The sequence below is a fragment of the Galeopterus variegatus genome, unplaced genomic scaffold (genome assembly GCF_000696425.1).
Source record: "Galeopterus variegatus unplaced genomic scaffold, G_variegatus-3.0.2 Scaffold9568, whole genome shotgun sequence".
In the NCBI taxonomy this organism is placed as follows: Eukaryota; Metazoa; Chordata; class Mammalia; order Dermoptera; family Cynocephalidae; genus Galeopterus; species Galeopterus variegatus.
In genome coordinates, this window is record NW_007735679.1 from 2,980 (window position 1) to 20,834 (window position 17,855).

The 17,855-nt window shown below is 39.1% G+C and overlaps 1 protein-coding gene across 2 annotated transcripts in view; it reads right to left on the reverse strand.

Annotated features, from left to right (window-relative positions):
* Nucleotides 1-10,934: 10,934 nt before the first annotated feature.
* The window catches only part of B3GALT1 (UDP-Gal:betaGlcNAc beta 1,3-galactosyltransferase, polypeptide 1), a 39,304-nt gene continuing 32,383 nt past the window's right edge, over nucleotides 10,935-17,855 (reverse strand). Inside the window, exons 1-2 of one of the 2 annotated variants that reach the window (XM_008593720.1) lie at nucleotides 17,789-17,854; nucleotides 10,935-14,202 (exon numbers count right to left, since the gene is read on the reverse strand). In XM_008593720.1, the coding sequence (XP_008591942.1) occupies nucleotides 12,993-13,973 (981 nt within the window). In that variant the 5' untranslated portion in view covers nucleotides 13,974-14,202; nucleotides 17,789-17,854 and the 3' untranslated portion in view covers nucleotides 10,935-12,992. Of the gene's footprint in view, nucleotides 14,203-17,788; nucleotide 17,855 lie in introns of those variants that run through there. The other variant, XM_008593719.1, reaches the window with a different exon arrangement.

Consider the following 17,855-nt stretch of genomic DNA (forward strand, 5'->3'; position numbering starts at 1 on the left):
AAAGGAAAAAAGAAGGCCCCCCCCTACAAAACCCCCAAGTGCTTTTTTTTTTCTTTTCTCTTTTCCATTTTTTTTTTTTTTTTTTTTTTTTTTTGTCTTTTGTCTTTTTTCCGTGTCCGGCAACGGATCGCAACCCTCAGTGTTGCCCCCGTACCGGACCGGGGACCGGCAACGGGATTGCAAACCTCGGTGTTGCTCCCGCGCCTCGCTCAGCCAGTGAGCGGGAACCGGTCTGTATGTGGGATCCGAACCCTCGGGCGGGAGCGCCACCGCGCTTCCCAAGCGGCGCACTATCCAGTGCGCCACCACGCCGGCCCCTCTCTTGTCCATTTTCTACGCAGCACTTCACATTGTGAAAACTTAGCTCAAGTAGTTAGAACATGGTGCTGATGATACCAAGGTCTACGGTTTGATACCTGTATTGGTCAGAAAACAAACAAACAACACATTCACACACACACACACACATACACACACACACACACAAACACTTCACTCATTCCCCTGTTCAAAACCTTTCAAAGGTTCTCCAAGTGTGGTTTGTGGTATAGTTAGGATTTCTGTTAAAAATGCGGGTTCCCAAACAGAATTCTTATTAAAAATGGAAATAGCTAGTAAATTAGAATCTCTTTATTAGGATCTTTATTTTTCAAAACTCTCCTCTTTCAGTTCTTACACATAGTAAATTTTAAGAACCGCTGAGTTAAATTTAAATCTAAAAATGACTAATTTGGTTCTCTGGTCTTGGGGATGAAAGGCATCCTTTGTTAAGTGAAGCCCCAGTGTGCTCCTCCAGTCTGAATGACATAGCTTTGGGGATGATCAGAAAGGACATGGGGCTGGATTCAGGGACAAGGTTTCTGAAGGAGGAGGCCATAGAGAATCTTAGAGAGAGATTTGAAGAAGATTCTTATGAGACACTAGGTTAATTGGGTTAGGGACAGGGGAGCATACATGACAGGATTTCTTTGTGAAAAGCCCTAATTAGAAGGACCATATTCCTTATCCACACTGTGACACTTTTGAGAATCAACAAGGATGCTATAAACAATTATTTAGAACAGCAGGCTCAAACTGAGACAGTTCTGAACACATTACTTTTGGTGTTTTCCTTTTGGGAATCTGAAGAATTTCCAAGAAATGGAAAATTTGGAGCATTCCCTTCCTATGCTGCAACTCTCTTGCTATGGGTTAAATGTGTCCCACAAAAGTTCATGTGTTGGAAACTTGATCCCCACTGTAACAGTGGTAAGAGGATGGGAAATCCGATTATGATATTTGAAAGGTGGGGCCTATGAGAGGTGATTGGATAGTGAGGACTGTGCCCTCATGAATCGTGAAATAATGAGTTATCATGGGTGTGGACTGGTGGCTCTATAAGAAGCACATGAGAGAGCCCTTGCTGTTCCCTTTCTTGCCATGTGATACCCTGCACTGCCAGGGGACCCTGTAGAAAGTTCCCACCCAGAAGAAGGCCCACACCAGTTGTCTTCCCTGGACTGTGTGGGCTTCCCAGCCTGTAAGAAATAAATTTCATTTCTTTATAAATTTACCCAGTTTCAAGTATTCTGTCATAAGCAACAGAAAATGGACAAATACATCCCTTATGAAACTGAAATTGTCTTAATCCTTCATTAAAGAAATATATGTAAGCCTGTGAAAACCAAAGTTGTGTTTTTGGAATGACAGAAGGGACATGGTGGTAAAAGGAGAAAGGAAGTTTGTCCTATCTCTTCATTTCACAGGTTCCAGTTGAAGATGGAAGATCCTTCTGTAGAGTGATCAATCGGATGCAAAGAAATATGCATTGGCCAGTACCACTGAGTGAGGTTATCCAGGGAGGAGTTTGGAGCATTGAAGTAAGCTTCCTGATACTGAGGAACATTGCTGAGTGAACAATTCAGGAGGTGCCGTGAGACCAAACTTCTGCTCACTCTTACCCTAGAGAGAAGTTCCAACCACAGTTCAGAGTGAAAAGGACATCTTACTTTCCAGTTCTGCATGTGTATGCATTTATAGGCAGAATTGACATACATTCCCACAAAATAAAATCCTTATTACCTTTGATTTTCCCTGATCTATTCTATTCTATTCTATTCTATTCTATTCTATTCTATTCTATTCTATTCTATTCTATCCTTTTCTGCTTCATTCTGTTCATTCTTTTTGGTTCCATCCTGTTCCATTCTATTTCATTCAAAAACTTTGCTAACAGACCCTAATAAGTTGATTTCATTATTCCCTAACACAGAGGTTGAAAAACATTCCTGTAAAGGGCCAGATGGTAAATATTTAGATTTTTGTGTACAAATGGTCTTTGCTACAACTATTCAACTCTGATGTTCCAGCATGAAAGCATCCATAGACAATTTGTAATCAAATAGGCATGGCTGTATTCTAGTAAAACATTATTTATAAAAACAGATGGTGGGTCCTATTTTGTCAACCCCTGTCCTAATGAAGAAGACCCAAAATTGAAAAACGGCATAAAATAAGTAACCTTCTGAAAAGTAGCTGATATCTGGCTCTAAATGTATTTACTTGTGTGATTATTAGTTTAAAATTTGTCTCCTCCACTATATCACAAGCTCTATGACAGTAACAATTGAATTAATTTTGTTATAGTTTATCAAAAACCTAATGTGGATTTTGTTAATTTGATTTTAGAGCTAGGTTTAAATCTAGACTTTAAACTGAGATTGCTTAAGGTTGTAACTGCCTTCTAAAGTTGTGAGGAGAAAAGTATTCAACAATCTCCTTCTCCACATAAAATGTTAGGAAATTCACTTATTATTTAGTGTATGCCCTTGGAAATCCAAGTATGTCTAATCTCTGGGTTCCTATCTATACAACATCTGCAAAATTTAATGCAAAAGAACATAGTGTTTCTGGTTACAGGCATCAGAACCAACTGAGATTAATCATAAAGCAAAGTAAGCAAAGCAAAACAAAGAAGCAAGCAAAAAAATCAAACTGCTATACAAGAAAATATGATTAGACAAACATATCCCCTTAGAAAAGAGCATGGATAGGTATCTGCCTGAGGGGAACACCTCCCCGCCACACCTTTTTGTTCTCTAGCTGGAAGAGAATTTGATGGAAAGTGGATTGAAATCTATGATACTTTTTCACAATGGCAAAAGCAAAGAAACATTGGTCAATGTAATCTGAAAACAGGTGTGACTTGTCCCTCATCTTCATCTCCCCCTGAATTACTGCTTCTACTCTGTTGCTTTCTGTTCTTCCTGCTCCTTGCTCATTGTGTCTTTTAAAAAATCTCATTGTCTCTATTGCTGCCTCTTCCTTTTCCTTTGTTACTTTAGAGTCATTTTCTCTTCCTTCTGTTTGCCTTGGAAATAAAAAGTGCACGCAAAGCTGTTGCAAAGTGTGTTTTGTGTTCTTGTTGAAAAACACTTATTTTATTTATGGCTACGCAGAGGGACAGCCCTCCCTCCGAGGATCCTGGAGCCAACCCAATTCATGGTGGTTAAAAGTATTCATGCACGAGAGCTCTGTCTAAAAAATTAGGTTCTCTCTGTTTTGTCATTTAATATTAAGTAATCCTGGTGGATGTTCTGAACCTATTTCTCAGGCATTTGCCTAGATTCTGACCCTATTTTCTCAGCTATTTGTACATCCTTTGGGCTACATAGCTACATATTTGAACTCACTTTTTTTTTTTAATGCTGACTTTCCAGACTTGTCTGTTACTACAACCAGTGACTGTCCTTTGACCTTGGATATTTTGATAATTCTAACCTTTAAAACTGAGTTTTCCCCTAATTTGTTTCTAGAATTGCAAATGGTGTTAAGAGCAGTGTGATATAATGGAAAGAAAGCATTAGACTTCAGTTGAAAGACCTGCAGTTTTAGTACAGTCTTTCTGTTTGCCATTTTTTTACATTGGAAAAGTGACTCAATTTCTCTGACCCCTGGATTCCTCAACCCAAAAAGGGGATCAATAACAAAAGTTGGATTTACTTTTTGGAAGGAACCACCTAGTTTCTGGTTTCATGACAAAAATAGCTTCATTTCTTCCATCCTAATCATTGTTCCTTCCTAGAGGTCATATTATTAATCTGAATGGTCATATTCTATGATGAAGAGTTGGCCACATTTGTGCATGCATGGGGTCACCACTTGTTGACAGATGACAGACTTGTGTGGTGCTCTCTCTCTCTCTGCTGCTTTTCTTCTGTTCCTGTTGACTCCATGCTCTAGTACCAGGAGCCCTGTCACTTAGCCATACCTGCTTCTTCTCCCGTTCTCCTCTATGTGCTATGTTGTATGCCCAACCTTTGGCTTGGTAAGTGGTAGTTGGTGGGAAGATGAAGCCATCAGGCCCAACCTAAGCCATGAGCTTCCAGTTGGTTTTAACACAGAATCCTATTTGGGGCAAATGGGCACTAAATCAGAAAAATAATAGTGTGGTATTTTGCTTTCCATTGTTTTTGTTTCTTGGGTATATCACTTCCTCTAGAGCCTCAACCTTCTCCCATATGGTCTTAGAGAAAGCTATATATAAGAAATAAAAAGAATGAGTTTCTAACAAAGACTGTACTGGAGGTTCAAACCTCATCTTAATCTTTAATACCTTCTAACAACAATTTTTGTGAACATTTAAAGAGGCAATATATGCAAAAGCCTCCGTTATGGTGCCAAATAGGTGCTTACAGAATGCTAGTATCCCTGTCTAGAATCTAGCCTTGACTACTAGAACCTTGTTACTCAAAGTGCAGTCTATGCACTAGCAGCGTTAGCGCTGCCTGCGAGCTTACAAGAAAAGCAGAACCTTGGGTTGTACCCCAGAACGACTTGTACTAGTCTGCATTTTAACAGGATTCCTAGGTAATTACTAGTTATGTGACAGTCTGAGAAGCATTGCTATAGAGTCCATGTGTTCCTCATCCTGTCCTTTCTGCTCTGGCATCCTGTTTTGCTTCCACACCTGAGCTGCCTATAGACTCCCCTCTAGGACTGAGGGGCATATTGTTGCAGATGGCATGCTTTCCAAGTTAACTCAGATGCTTCTATTGATAAAGTTCCAACAGAAGCTTTAGTTGTGAAGTTCTCTTTTCCTAAAGGAAATGTGAACTAGCATATGTTGAAGAAACCAATAGTAAGCACAAGCAAATACAGAAGAAGTAGAGTTCATCTGAGTGTGATTTGAGAGGTGTGGAGACATCTCCCGGGGTGCAGATAGGGCTTGCTTTTTTAATGAGCTGGCTAGTGATGGATGCCTCTCCAGAGGATCCTTTGCTTCCAAGAGGGAAAAAAGTATAATTGAACTTATAGATCGTTTTTTCTACTCTACAGAAATGTGTGTGTGAGCTCTAAAGGAAAAGAAGCCCCAGTAAAGTTCCTAGTGAGCTGGGCTAAACTCTGAGTGACTGGGATTATAGATTTTTGACTTGCACCTGCTTATTAATATTCATTAGATAAGGCTATTATCAAATCAGTGGTGGTTTATTTTAAAATTCCTGAATCTCTACTTATGTGTTGTTTAACTATAGGTGGTCCCCAACTCACAATGGTTTAACATACAGTTTTTTTACTTTACAATGGTGTGAAAGCAATATGCATTCAGTAGAAATCATGTTTTGAGTGCCTATACAACCATTCAGTTTTTCACTTTCAGTATGCAATAAATTACATGTAATATTTAATACTTTATTATAAAATAGGCTTTGTGTTGGATGATTTTGCCCAACTGCAGGCTAAGGTATATGTTCTGAGCATGTGTAGTATAGGCTAGGCTAACTACAATGTTTGATAAGTGAGGTGTATTAAGCACATTTTAGACGTAGGATATTTTCAACTTTTGATGGTTTATCGGGGATGTAACCTCATTGTAGGTTGAGAAGCATCTGTATTTTCTTAAGACTCTTTTTTTCTTTTCTATTATCTCCTTTTTATAACTAAGGTATCATAATGGTTTATCCAAAGAACCATTAAACATTACCTATAAACATTATCTGTAATATATATCTGTATTATCAATAGAGATTAAACATTATCTGTATTGACTGCTGAATAACATGAAAATCTCACATGAAATAGAAGTTTGGAAAGAGATCAGTGATTGCTAGAGGCTGGGGGAGGGGTTGGTTACAAGGGGGCATGATAAAATTTTGGGAAGTGATAGAATTGTTCTATATCTTGATTATGGTGGTGGTTACCCGAATGTATGAATTTGTCAAAAATCATAGAACTGTACACTAAAAAATGCTGAATTTTGAAGTATATAAATCATAACAATAAAAAGGGGGTAAAAGCTCCAATCTGAAAAACAAAATAAAATAGCTACTCCGAGTTCCACAGGAACTGGGGGCAGGAGTGGTATAGTGGTGGTGGGAATATATGTCCTTATTTGAGAGAGGCAACGTGCTGTATTGGTTAAGAACACAGCATCCAGAGCCAGAGGGCCTGAATCCACCCTGTAAGGCACAAAATTCTCTGTTGCCTCAGTTTCCTAATCTGTCAACTGGTGATAGCAGCATCTTCATCATGAGGCTGTTGTTAGTAAACAGCAACAACAAAACAGAGGAGTGGACAGTGAAACTTTAAGGTTTTGCAGTGGGAGAAATTCTCTGATGGTTTCTTTTTCCTCACCTTATGCTTGGTGAGGTCATCCTCGCTTGTGGTGAAAAATAGTCTTCATCACAAACCTGTACACGTAGCTCGGCCCAGCCTGGCATATCAGGCAGCCACTGCTGAGTAAACGCTGTGGAATAAACCTCAGAGAGAGAATAAATCACCTCTTATGCCATGCCCCCTCCAGGTGAGGATGGAGGTCATTGCAAGAGGCATAACAAATAGTCAACATAATGTACCAAAGTAATAGATTCTATAAGGAAAACTAAATGGAAAATTTTTCTCGAGCGCTAGGCAGCTCTGGCCGAAGAGACAGAGGAGTCAGTGTTATTATACATGCAGTTGAATCAATAATACTTTTTCACTCATTTCTTTTTCATTTCACAAAAATGCCTATTTTAACCAGCAAAGAGGTAAGGAGATATTATCGAGGGCAATTTTTCATGCTCACATGGATTATATTCTGGGACACATCGCTCTTCCAAATAGCCCTGTTTCTGTTTTTTTTTTTTTTCGTCTTAGAAATATATTCAATTCTCTTCTAGTGGTGTGAATTCATCTGGAAATCTATGACAATCAATTAAGAAAATGAGAAAATAGAATGCGTATAATTATGATAATCAAGCTACATGAAACCCACCCTCTTAGGGCTAATACCCACGCATCTTTAAGCAATATATTAATTAAGCTGTGGGTAATTGTTACAATTAGAATCAAGCTTTTATAATTTTTAAAAATCACTATGAGGTAGGAAAAAGGAAATATTTTAAAAATATATGCAGCTGTCAGTTTTTAATGCAATTCATTATCATGACTACATAGCCATTTCCCCCACTGCATGGAGACAAAATTCCAGTGTGCTGTGCTGATTCCTCATTCATTACTGGAGAAATTTTGTGAATAGCACATTTTTCAGATGTTTCCCTGTTTCTATAGGTCAGAGGTTGGCAAACTTTCCATAAAGGGCCAGATAACATTTCAAGCTTTGCAGGCCAAGAGGCAAAAATGAAGATACATGAAAGTACTTATATAACGAGAGAAAACAAATTTCGACGATTTTTGTATTGATGGAATTAAAAATGTAATAAAATAATTGAATATGGTATTTTTTTTTTTTTTGGCAACGCACTTCTACTAATGGCATTCTTAGTATTGGGATAACATTTCTCTTAGTCGGAATTCAATGTTAGCGTTTCCCTACCATAACTGGGCACACATGGGTCCAGCTGTCTGCCCCCTTAAGGGTGGTGAAAATGGAAGTCAGTTTTTATTCAGTAATACCAGTGATCTGAGGAGAGATGTTGGGCTAACCCATCTCTCCAGTAAACCTGAAAGAGAATGGCCAGGCTAAAGCCACCTCAAAGACTCAGGTTTCCTGAGGGCTTTTTAAGAGCGGGCTGAGGGAATGGAACATGGAAAATGAAAAGCAGGAGGGAGGCGTAATGTGAGCAATGAGGGCTTCATGCAAGGTCTCAGGTGCCGTCTCGCCAAGACTCTGTCTGGTTTCTGCTCCCATCTTTGCTGTTATCTCAAGGTCTGGATAGTACATGCCATTCTGCTGCTTCAGGCTGTTTGGAAAACAACTTTATATTTATGTAAATAATGTCATCTTTCCCCATAACCAAGGGTCAAAATATCAAATAACCATGGGAAAAGAGGGAACTCCTAGAAATGCATGCCCAGAAAAATACTGTGCTTTTTAAAATTTGCCTATGGCCTGTGAAGTTTTGGTCCTGTTCGTTCCAACACTACTGTCAAGCCATTGTAGGTGTCCACTGGCAAACCGGGGAACCATTCTTAGCTTGTGGGCTGGAAGTAGTTCACAGACTGTAGTTGACCTGTCCCTGCTCTGGGTCAGTGTTCACTACAGCGTGCATCAGAATCACTAGCGGGTTTGTTGAAGTAGATGGCCAAGCCACACCTTCAAGTTTCTGAAGGCCCAAGAACTTGCATTTCTAGCAAGTTCCTGGATGAGTCTGAAGCTCCTGTTCTGGAGTCCATACTTTTAGAACACTGCTCTTGATGTTGGTCCTTCTAAAAAGTCACATAGAATATGGATCTGTATATTTTATGTTTTTATTGTTTATTCACGTAGTTCAGCTTACCTGATAGACTTTACCTTTTTGAGCTCTGAAGTACAAGGGGAATAAATCCAAAGTTAAATTTCCATTAAACAGTGAAGACCTATTTAGATCAGGATTGATAATAACAGGAAACTTTGTCTCTTAAATAGCTCTTAGTCTCTTGCTTACAGAATTGAGGAACAGCAATCAGCATCTACTTGTCTGCTGTAAAGAATGTCTGAATAGTTCTTTTCCAGGCCAATTAAGCTTTTAAGATAGTATGCAATATTCCAAAGGATATATGTGGGTGAAACATAAAAATGACATTTTTGCCTTAGATTTAACACATCCTAGTTCACCAAGTACATTATCTATATAATGTCCCCCTGGGTTGAAATTTGTTAGCATGTTCAACCTAAGATTTTAACACAGAGGCTAGTTAAAACACTTCCCTGAGGCCAACAAGGGGCAAGTGAGATACCTGCTTCCTAAATCCAGGAGTGGCCCATGGTCTAGATCAAATAGTCTCCAGATGACTGGTAATTTGCACTGGGCTCTTGGGGATGAGCTCTGAATGGTTTGAACTATTACTTATAGTGAGGTTGTGGAGAAGGTTAATGATAAATGGCATGACATTCGGTAGTTGAAACAATCATATGTTACTAAAGAGATTCTTTCAAAAAAGAAGCAAAGTGGAAAATATGTTCTCCTTCTGTTTATTTGCCTCAATGATTTAAAAAAATCAGCTTTATGGAACCATAATCTTCCTCAAGACAGATGGGCCTGTACATTGGCATGGTGCATTCAATCAAATGTTTACATTTCAAGAGGAAGGTGAAGAAACTGAATGTAATGACATCTTCAGCATCTATTTGTCATTTTTAGTTTTATAACATTGATACAAAAAATAGTATTCTGATTAGCAGCTTGATTGGCAACCCATGTAACCCTAGATAATACTACAAACCTGGAGAGTGCACTTTTACAGACAATTACTTTTGGTGAAACAGTATGTACAATTTTGACAAATAAATACATAAATACAATCATTCATATATAACGATATACCTAAATGTCAATTATCATCAACAAGCATTTCTAGTAAATTACTTCTTTCATTCACAAGTTACTTTGTTGCTTATAAAAACTATCTTCACCTTACAGAAGAAATGACATAATCAATTCCCCCACTAAACCCACATATTAGGAAAGATAGAAAATGAATCCCACACGCGCTAGGTAAATATTTCATTGTCTTTTGATAGAAGAGATTTGATTGAAAAACTCCTTCCTTGGCTTCTCTGTAAAGAGTTTATTTTCCCCATATGGTATCACAGAAAGGGGTTTTGTTCTTCTGAATTTAATCTGTATTGAAAATGATCTTCATTTTTTGATTCCAGTTATTAAAAGTACAATATCATATATCGAAACTGACATTTGTTCCAATATAAGAAGACACAAAGCCACGCAAACTAGCCACCAAAGATAAAACTTTCTTTCCAGAAAATAAATTTAAAAAAGAAACTTTAAGAATATAGACACTGATTATTGTTACCCAGTGCATAATGAACAAATAGAGAGTTTTTGTAAAAATCGCGTGAATGACTCCTAGTGGAATACTGTCTGAAACATTATTTTTTGTCAGGGAAATAATAAGAATGGCTTAAAAAATAATTGAAACAATAATTGGGTCAGTGTCATGTTGTAAAATTAACAAAGGTAGAAAGTTAGAGCTTTTTCTTGATTACTTAAATATTTTTTTGAACATTCAAAAAACAAAGGGCAAACATGCTTAAGGCTATTGAAACACTGGACAAATGGCCTTGCGTCACCAAGCTCCATGCAGAAGAAAATGTTATACAGCAAGCAGATTCTAGCTATATGTACAACTGGAGAAAAGGAAAAAAATGCCTTTAAAATATATACATGTGGTCTTTGATGAATATTTACATGTTTGTCACATGGGTACTCCCTAGCATGGAAAAGTTAGGAAATAATTCTTTAAGACATGATTCTCTGATTTTTGCTCCTTTTAAATATTTGGGCTCTATTCATGATGTATATGCACACATAGAAAACAATTCATAGGTATACACATATCATGTTCCTATTGTGCAATTCTGTGACGCCAAAGGTGACCTGACTAAGCAGTGGTAGGAGACAGAGGCTTGGTTCGGCTGCATGAGTGGAAGGCGAACCAAGTATGAAGTCATGAGACTGTCCCAGTGAGTGAGCTCACAGACATTGAGGCTACAGTTGAAGGGTGGCTCCCCTTGTGCTCATTCTCTAATCAAAGTCCTGCAGACCACACTAGAAGTCCTGTCTCATATTGGGTTCTTTGGAGATGGGGATGAGAGATCTGGTGTTTTAAAGAAATAGGCCATGACTTCCATCTGCTGATTTTCTTTCCCTGTTTGCTATCAACTTGTCTAGAGGCTCCCAAAGGTCAGGTTAAAAAAAATTAACTAATTAATTAAATAAAAAGGTGTACTCTTTCAGCTGCGGGGCTTTCTTTGAATGAGAAGAAACAGGAGTTTTCTAACAAATGGTAGAAGAAGTATAACGTGTGGGCTTGCTGAGTGCCTATTCTTCTTTTGATAGAGGTGGATGGACTAGCTCTATCTGTCCTCAAAGTTCTTAGAGTTCCGATCAAATGTTTCCTGAGAGCTAAGTTGCTGTGATGCACTTTGCAAAGCATATGCTTCACTTACTGTAACATACCCCCAGCCAGAAGTGCCTTTCCAAAGAAAAGCAGCTGCCTTCACGTTCAGTACCGTGGCAACGCACTGAAGTAATAACTCATTCACTGAAACCAGAAGAAAGAGCAGAGAAACTGAAACTTCCCCAAAGACCTAACTTGTAGCCAAGGAAAAGTCAAAGACTTGGGAGAATTAGGTGCACGGATAGTCCACAGCTGATCTTTATTTTGGCAGATTTTCAACTGACATGATGTTACTACTACTGGTCATCATTGTAATTATGTAATTATTTTAGCATTTAGCATAATGCATGACACATTGCATTACATAGCACCTTTTAAGCTAAGGATCTCAAAATACTTAGCAAATGTGATTTGCTCTCACAGTACCTGTGAGGTAGGTGTTTTTTACAGCCATTTGATAAATGAGCATATTGAAGCACAGTAAGGTTAAGATGCCTGCTCACATGGCCCAGAAGTGTGGGCATCAACAGGACCTGAACCTGGGCTTCCCCACCCTTCCTTCCCATGAACCTCAGTCACAGAGCCCCCAGAAGCCCTCATAATAGCATTGCTGCTAATGGTACTCAAATGTTTGAGATGTTAGAGAGTATGGCATTTGTAAACAGTAGGGCCAACATTTTCAATAATATTGGTACTCGAAGATTTTCTCATGTGCTTTGCAAATGTGTGGGAGGGGCATCTTACAGCACTGCTAAGCTTGTGTTAATTATAATGCATACTTAAATTTGTGTTTTCTCTAGGTGGTTTATCGTTCTCTGGCCTCCTACCAACTTATTTTCTTCACATGGAGACATTTGTCTGCCAGATCCAGAAACTGCGAAATGCACTTAATGACATTGTAAGGAAGAAAGCAGGTGAGATTACATTTGGCAAAGTCTCCTTGGAGGCACCATGTAATGTTTGTTATGAAAGAGCAAAAAAAGAAAAAAAAATGCTTGCTTACTTTAAGTAGCATTTTATATACATTCCACCTGCTGACCAGGTTTAATCCTTGGATGAACAAGCAGAGTTGTCTTCCAAACATACAGAGTATTTGATTCTCAAGTTTAAATTCCCATCTATTTAACTGCAGCCTTCCTGCCAGGACTAAGTTCATTTTTTGGCTGAACTACACACATTGTACACATACATGGCAATATATGTAAAAATTCAATGTAACAATAACACATACAATATTACTAATCGCATCCAGTGTGTCTTCTTGACTGTGCATCATTTCCAAATCGTTTTTGAAAAAGAGTTATTTACTTATTTATTTTCACAGAGATGATATGAAGACATTACTGTGAGTTTCAGTTTCACAGAACCAGATTTTTATCTCAGATGCACAGAATGTAAATCCTAGAAGTTGTTTGGAAGTCGCTTTTTGAGATAAATGGCAATTCCTTAGGACCTGAGAATTAAATCTCATCCTTCTAAATCATTTATTATATCTATGGCCAGAGCCTAACATTTGTAAATCGGTAATCCAAGAAAGGAACTAGGAGCAGGAAGCAAAAACTTTATAAAACCCCTTCACCAGTTCATTTCCCCTGGTGACACCTGTAAAATACCAATAACTTAGGCCCCATTTCTTAAAAAAGAAAATAAATGTATTTACATGGGTAAAAATCCTAACATCTGAGATGTTTCTTGCTTGACATGTCATTCCAGATTCTGTGCATTTCTTCTGGAGAGATCTGATGCACGGTGATAACTCGGCGGTACCTACACAAACTATAGGCCATTTTCCAGTGATTGAAGCCACTGTTCTGGAAAGGGTGTATGCCCAGCTTTCGAAGACACAGTCCCACATATACATCTTCGAGATGAAGCAATCTTGTGTGGAGTGAGGTCTTGTAAATGAGTTCTGCCACATCGGCTGAAAAGATATAGCCGGTCCCCGAACAGAAAGGTGGGTAGTTACTGTCAGGGTACAAGTCCCTGGGCATGTACCACTTACTGCGGACATCCCGGATGGGCCCTCCGTTGATGACATAGCCAGTAAAATACCTTCTTCTTGGCTTGGTGGAGGGTTTCAGTAGTTTATAAATAAGGTTGTCCATATTTACAAAAATATCACTGTCTGTTTTCATGACATACTTGGCTTTTGAACAAAACGTGGCCACCCATCTCATCCCCATCAATGTTTTGAGGGTGAGGTTATGGTAGGAGTCAATGAAGTCCTCCACGATGATGTCGTGGAAGATTTGGCTCTCTTGCTCCACCATCTGGTTCAGGACAGGATCAGCGTTCTTGCCCAGGAGGAAGACTGTGGCGATCCTGATCCCTTTAAAGTTGTTCTCGTCCCCCCACGTCTCGCGGATTGCCTGGCGGGCATCGAATTCCTTGTGGGTGGTGCTGATGAGGATAACAAGAAAAGGAATGTTCTTCTCACATTTGTTGGGCTCATTTATTATAAATTCAAAAGAATGTGGGTTTATAGGTCGAGTTCTTATGTTGCCAAAGGTGAGGTTTTTCCTGGCAACTGTTAGGTGGCTGAAGGGCTTGGAGCCTGTGTAGGAGGAAGTGGGACGAGTTATACTCAAGTACCAGAGAGCGCTGGCCCAGCACACGACTGTCAACACGTACAAACAGGAGACCTTTGACGCCATTGTCTCGAAAGTGTGCCTATGCCGAATATTGAAGAATATGCCTTCTTGGCACTAGTTTCTTTTCCTCTTCCAAAGGCAGCATATTATTAATCGATCTTAAAGTTCGACTGAGAAGCGTGAGTGTGGGATTGTCCATGGGCCTCAGTGGCAGTCTGGCATCTCTACGTTCACTCTACTTTCTTTCAAACCAGACGAAGGGCTCCACGCCTCATAAATCTTCCTCTTAACTCTGCAAAATCAATAAAGTACAGTTGTCATTCAGATATATGTAGTCATTTTACATCCTCAAATAAACATAACAAGGGTATAAGAATTACCTATGATGGCTAAAATAAACATGATCATTCATTTCCACCAGTCCTGAAAGCTTCCTGACATAGCTCTCCTTTTCTTCTCCCCTTGTAAAAGATATTTATGTATATTCGTTCCCAATTACAAATATATAGATTATAAACTTTACATGAATATGAAGCCAACTGAACATTTGTGATTTTGAAAGAGTTTCTTTCTCTTTACAAGAGGCCTTCTTTGCAGTTAAATACTTTCTGGCTCTAAAGTCTTCTTTCAGGCAAGAAAGTCTCATACATTTCTTCATATCTCTTCTCCATTTTTCCAAGTCTGAGCTTTTGTTTGCTTGATTCTGATGAAGGAATCAGTTCCCAACAAGTCTTTGCTTTCTCTAACTCTATATTTGAAAATGTGTCCATCACCACTGGAAAATCCCTGCTAATACTGCATGTTTCTTGGCTCAGACTTTAGAAGTAATTCTCAGCTGTTCCTCCCTTTCTCCTTACTTTGGCTCTCAGAACTCTTAGCTCCCAATTTTCAGTTTTCTGAGGCTCCATATGGAGAATATCCTTACCCCTCATGCATGAAAACAGTCACTCAACTGTCCCTTCAGACAACTGGAAGCATTCATTTTGGAGTAGATCTAAATGGTGTTTGCTTTTTGTGGTTTTCAAAAATTCACCCATTTGTTCCCTTGATGAAATTTTACTGGCCCCCTTTAATTTTTTTTACTTAGTTACATTTGCCTATAAACAGATCATGAGTATAATTGAGCTTGGGGGCCACAAACCCAGTGACAATCTGACAAAACTTTAATTGGTGTTCAAATTAAGAAGTTGTGCTGTGGAATGCCAATCCTTTCTAGAACTTCTAATGCTCTCTAGAGCTTTTAACTTTATTTCAGTTAAAACTATATGCCAGGTTACAAAGTCCATTCACATAAAAATTGTTTCATCCTTCCTAGTTAAAGCAGAATATGGTAGTCCTGGAAGGTGAGATAGTAGGTAATAGATCTTAACAAAGTCTGCTTCAAAGAAAACTATGTGCTTAACTGTACAGACTGTGTTGAAAGAATTTAACTGGGATTATAGATTGAAAATCATGTTTCTAAGCACAATAGTCATAATGAAATGAAAGGACATGATGGGCAACAGCAAAGGCAATATACATCCTCTTGTTTAAGCCATGAGCTGTGAATATATGATCCAAATGAGACTAGCAATAACTCAGTGTGGTTATGGTTTTAACTGAATGAATATTAGAATGGCTTTGAGAAGCATGATTCCAGGCATACTCAGGCCCTCATTCAACCCATAATAAGTACTCTCTAAATATAGGGTCCTAGATCCTTGGCCTTCTGGAGGAAATTTGTGCTCTAAGGTGCACCACAGCTGATAAAAAGAAGGATGTTGTATGCAACAAGCTCTGAAGCTTTAAACAATAAGCAAAAGGAAGTGAGAGAAACCAGTAATAGAGAAAAGGGCTTCTCACCTTGGGAAATACACACGTTGACACCATTTCAATTTCAAAGGATTGTTAGCGAGTCTCAACATGGTACTAGAAACCAAACTTTCTCTACTGTTGTTCTAGCCTATGTATCTGATTGGTATAAGCCTACCTTTATCATTCCATTGCCCTTGACACTTTGCATATTTTCCTACTAAATTGTGAGCCACCTATCAGCAAGATGTCAGGGCCTCCCAAACAGCCTCACCTGGCAGTGGCTCCTGCCAGGCAATCTTTGGGAGCCAGTAATCACACTATTAATGGAGGATTTCTCCACTTTATATTTTGATCTCCTTTTTATTGTTCCTTTGCTGTCCTTGCAGAGTTAATTTAACAAGTTTTTATCCTCTACCTTTATAGTTAAGCTTTCATTCAGCTCTTAAATTTATTCATTCATTTGTTTATTCACTTATCCATCAATCAACCAATTAATTGAATATTCGTTGAGTGCCTGTTGTGTGTGAAATGTTGGAAAAACAGAAATAGAATCCATATTCCTGCTTTAAGGAACTCCTAGTCTAGGAGAAAAGATTTCAAATAAATGATTATCACAATGGGATAAAAATTTTCATTACGAGGCTTTTGGAGTACATAGGGTGTGGGGTGGCAGAGAGAGTATGGGAGTACCAGGTACAGCCCTGTAGATTGTGCACAGCACAGCTCCAGAGGGCACCATTCACACAAGCTGCAATGTGAATCCTACTCTTCCGCCCTCTCCCAGATGCCATGGAAAGTTCAGAACAGGTGAGCTAAGCTGAATCTACAACTAGGGATTATCTGGATGGGGATCAGGCATTCTAGGTAAGGGAAACAGCATATGCAAAGGCATAAAATGAGGGTGAGCATGGCGTGTACCAGGACCAGAAATAGTTGAGTAAAGGAAGAAGACAGGGTGATGGGGAGGAGGGTAGGAGTGGTGAGAGGTGGGACTATCGAGATAGGCAGGAATCAGATGCTGAGTGGTACTCAGAAACCATCCTGAGCTGAGTAGCTGCTTACCCATCTGTGGTGGATCGAATTATGTCCTCCTCAAATTCATTGAAGCTTGAATTGTATTCCCCAAGTTTTTTGTATTAGAAAGTTGGTCCCCACCGTGACTGTTAAGAGGGTGGGAAATCCTATTTGGTAATTGAAAGGTGGAGCCTTGAAGAGGTGATTAGATTGTAGGATTGCACCTTAGGGGATGGATTAATTGGTGGTCAGGGACATGGTTCTGAGGGCTGTAAAAAGAGAGTGAATGAGAAGCTCTTTCCATCTGCTCTCTCTGTTCCACCATGTTGCAATGTGAGACCCCTGGGTGGCTGTCACCACCACCAGATGGACTTTGGACTTCCTAGCCTCAGAAACTGTAAGCAATAAATTTCATTTTCTTATAAATCACCCAGTTCTGTGTATTTTGTTATAAGCAACAGAAATGGACTAATACACCACCTGTGCAAAGGTTGTGAAAGAGGATTTTATCTCCCCCAAATCCTGTCCACTTATTTCAATAGCAATTCATTCTTCCATATTAAGGATTTCTTTCTCCCATAGTCCTATGCCACAGAAGAGTAAGTGAGAATTTGTTTTATCTGATATCTCTCTGTGTGGTTTTCTGGAGGAAGGGACTACATAAACAGAGGTACCTGTGAGATTTAGGAAGAACTAAAAAAAAAAAAAAAGAAAAAAATATAAGAGAGGGCCGGCCCGGTGGCGCACTGGAGAGTGCGCCGCTTGGGAGTGCGGCGGTGCTCCCGCCGAGGGTTCGGATCCCATGTGGAGACCGGTTCCTGCTCACTGGCTGAGCGCGGTGCGGGCGCAGCGCTGAGGGTTGCAATCCCGTTGCCGGTCCCCGGTACGGGCGCGACACCGAGGGTTGCGATCCCGTTACTGGTCAGTAAAAAAGACAAAAAGGAAAAAAAAAAAGAAAAATATAAGAGAAATAAGTGAGAGCTTGAAAAAGGTTTAGGTATTTATAAACAGTTTTTCACAGCAGAATGAGCTTTCTTCCTTGGATAGCTAATAAACATAATACTCCTTACCATTATTATTGTAGCTCTCATTTAAAAATGTGTATAGTAGACCAGGCACTGCTATGTGCTGTATTCT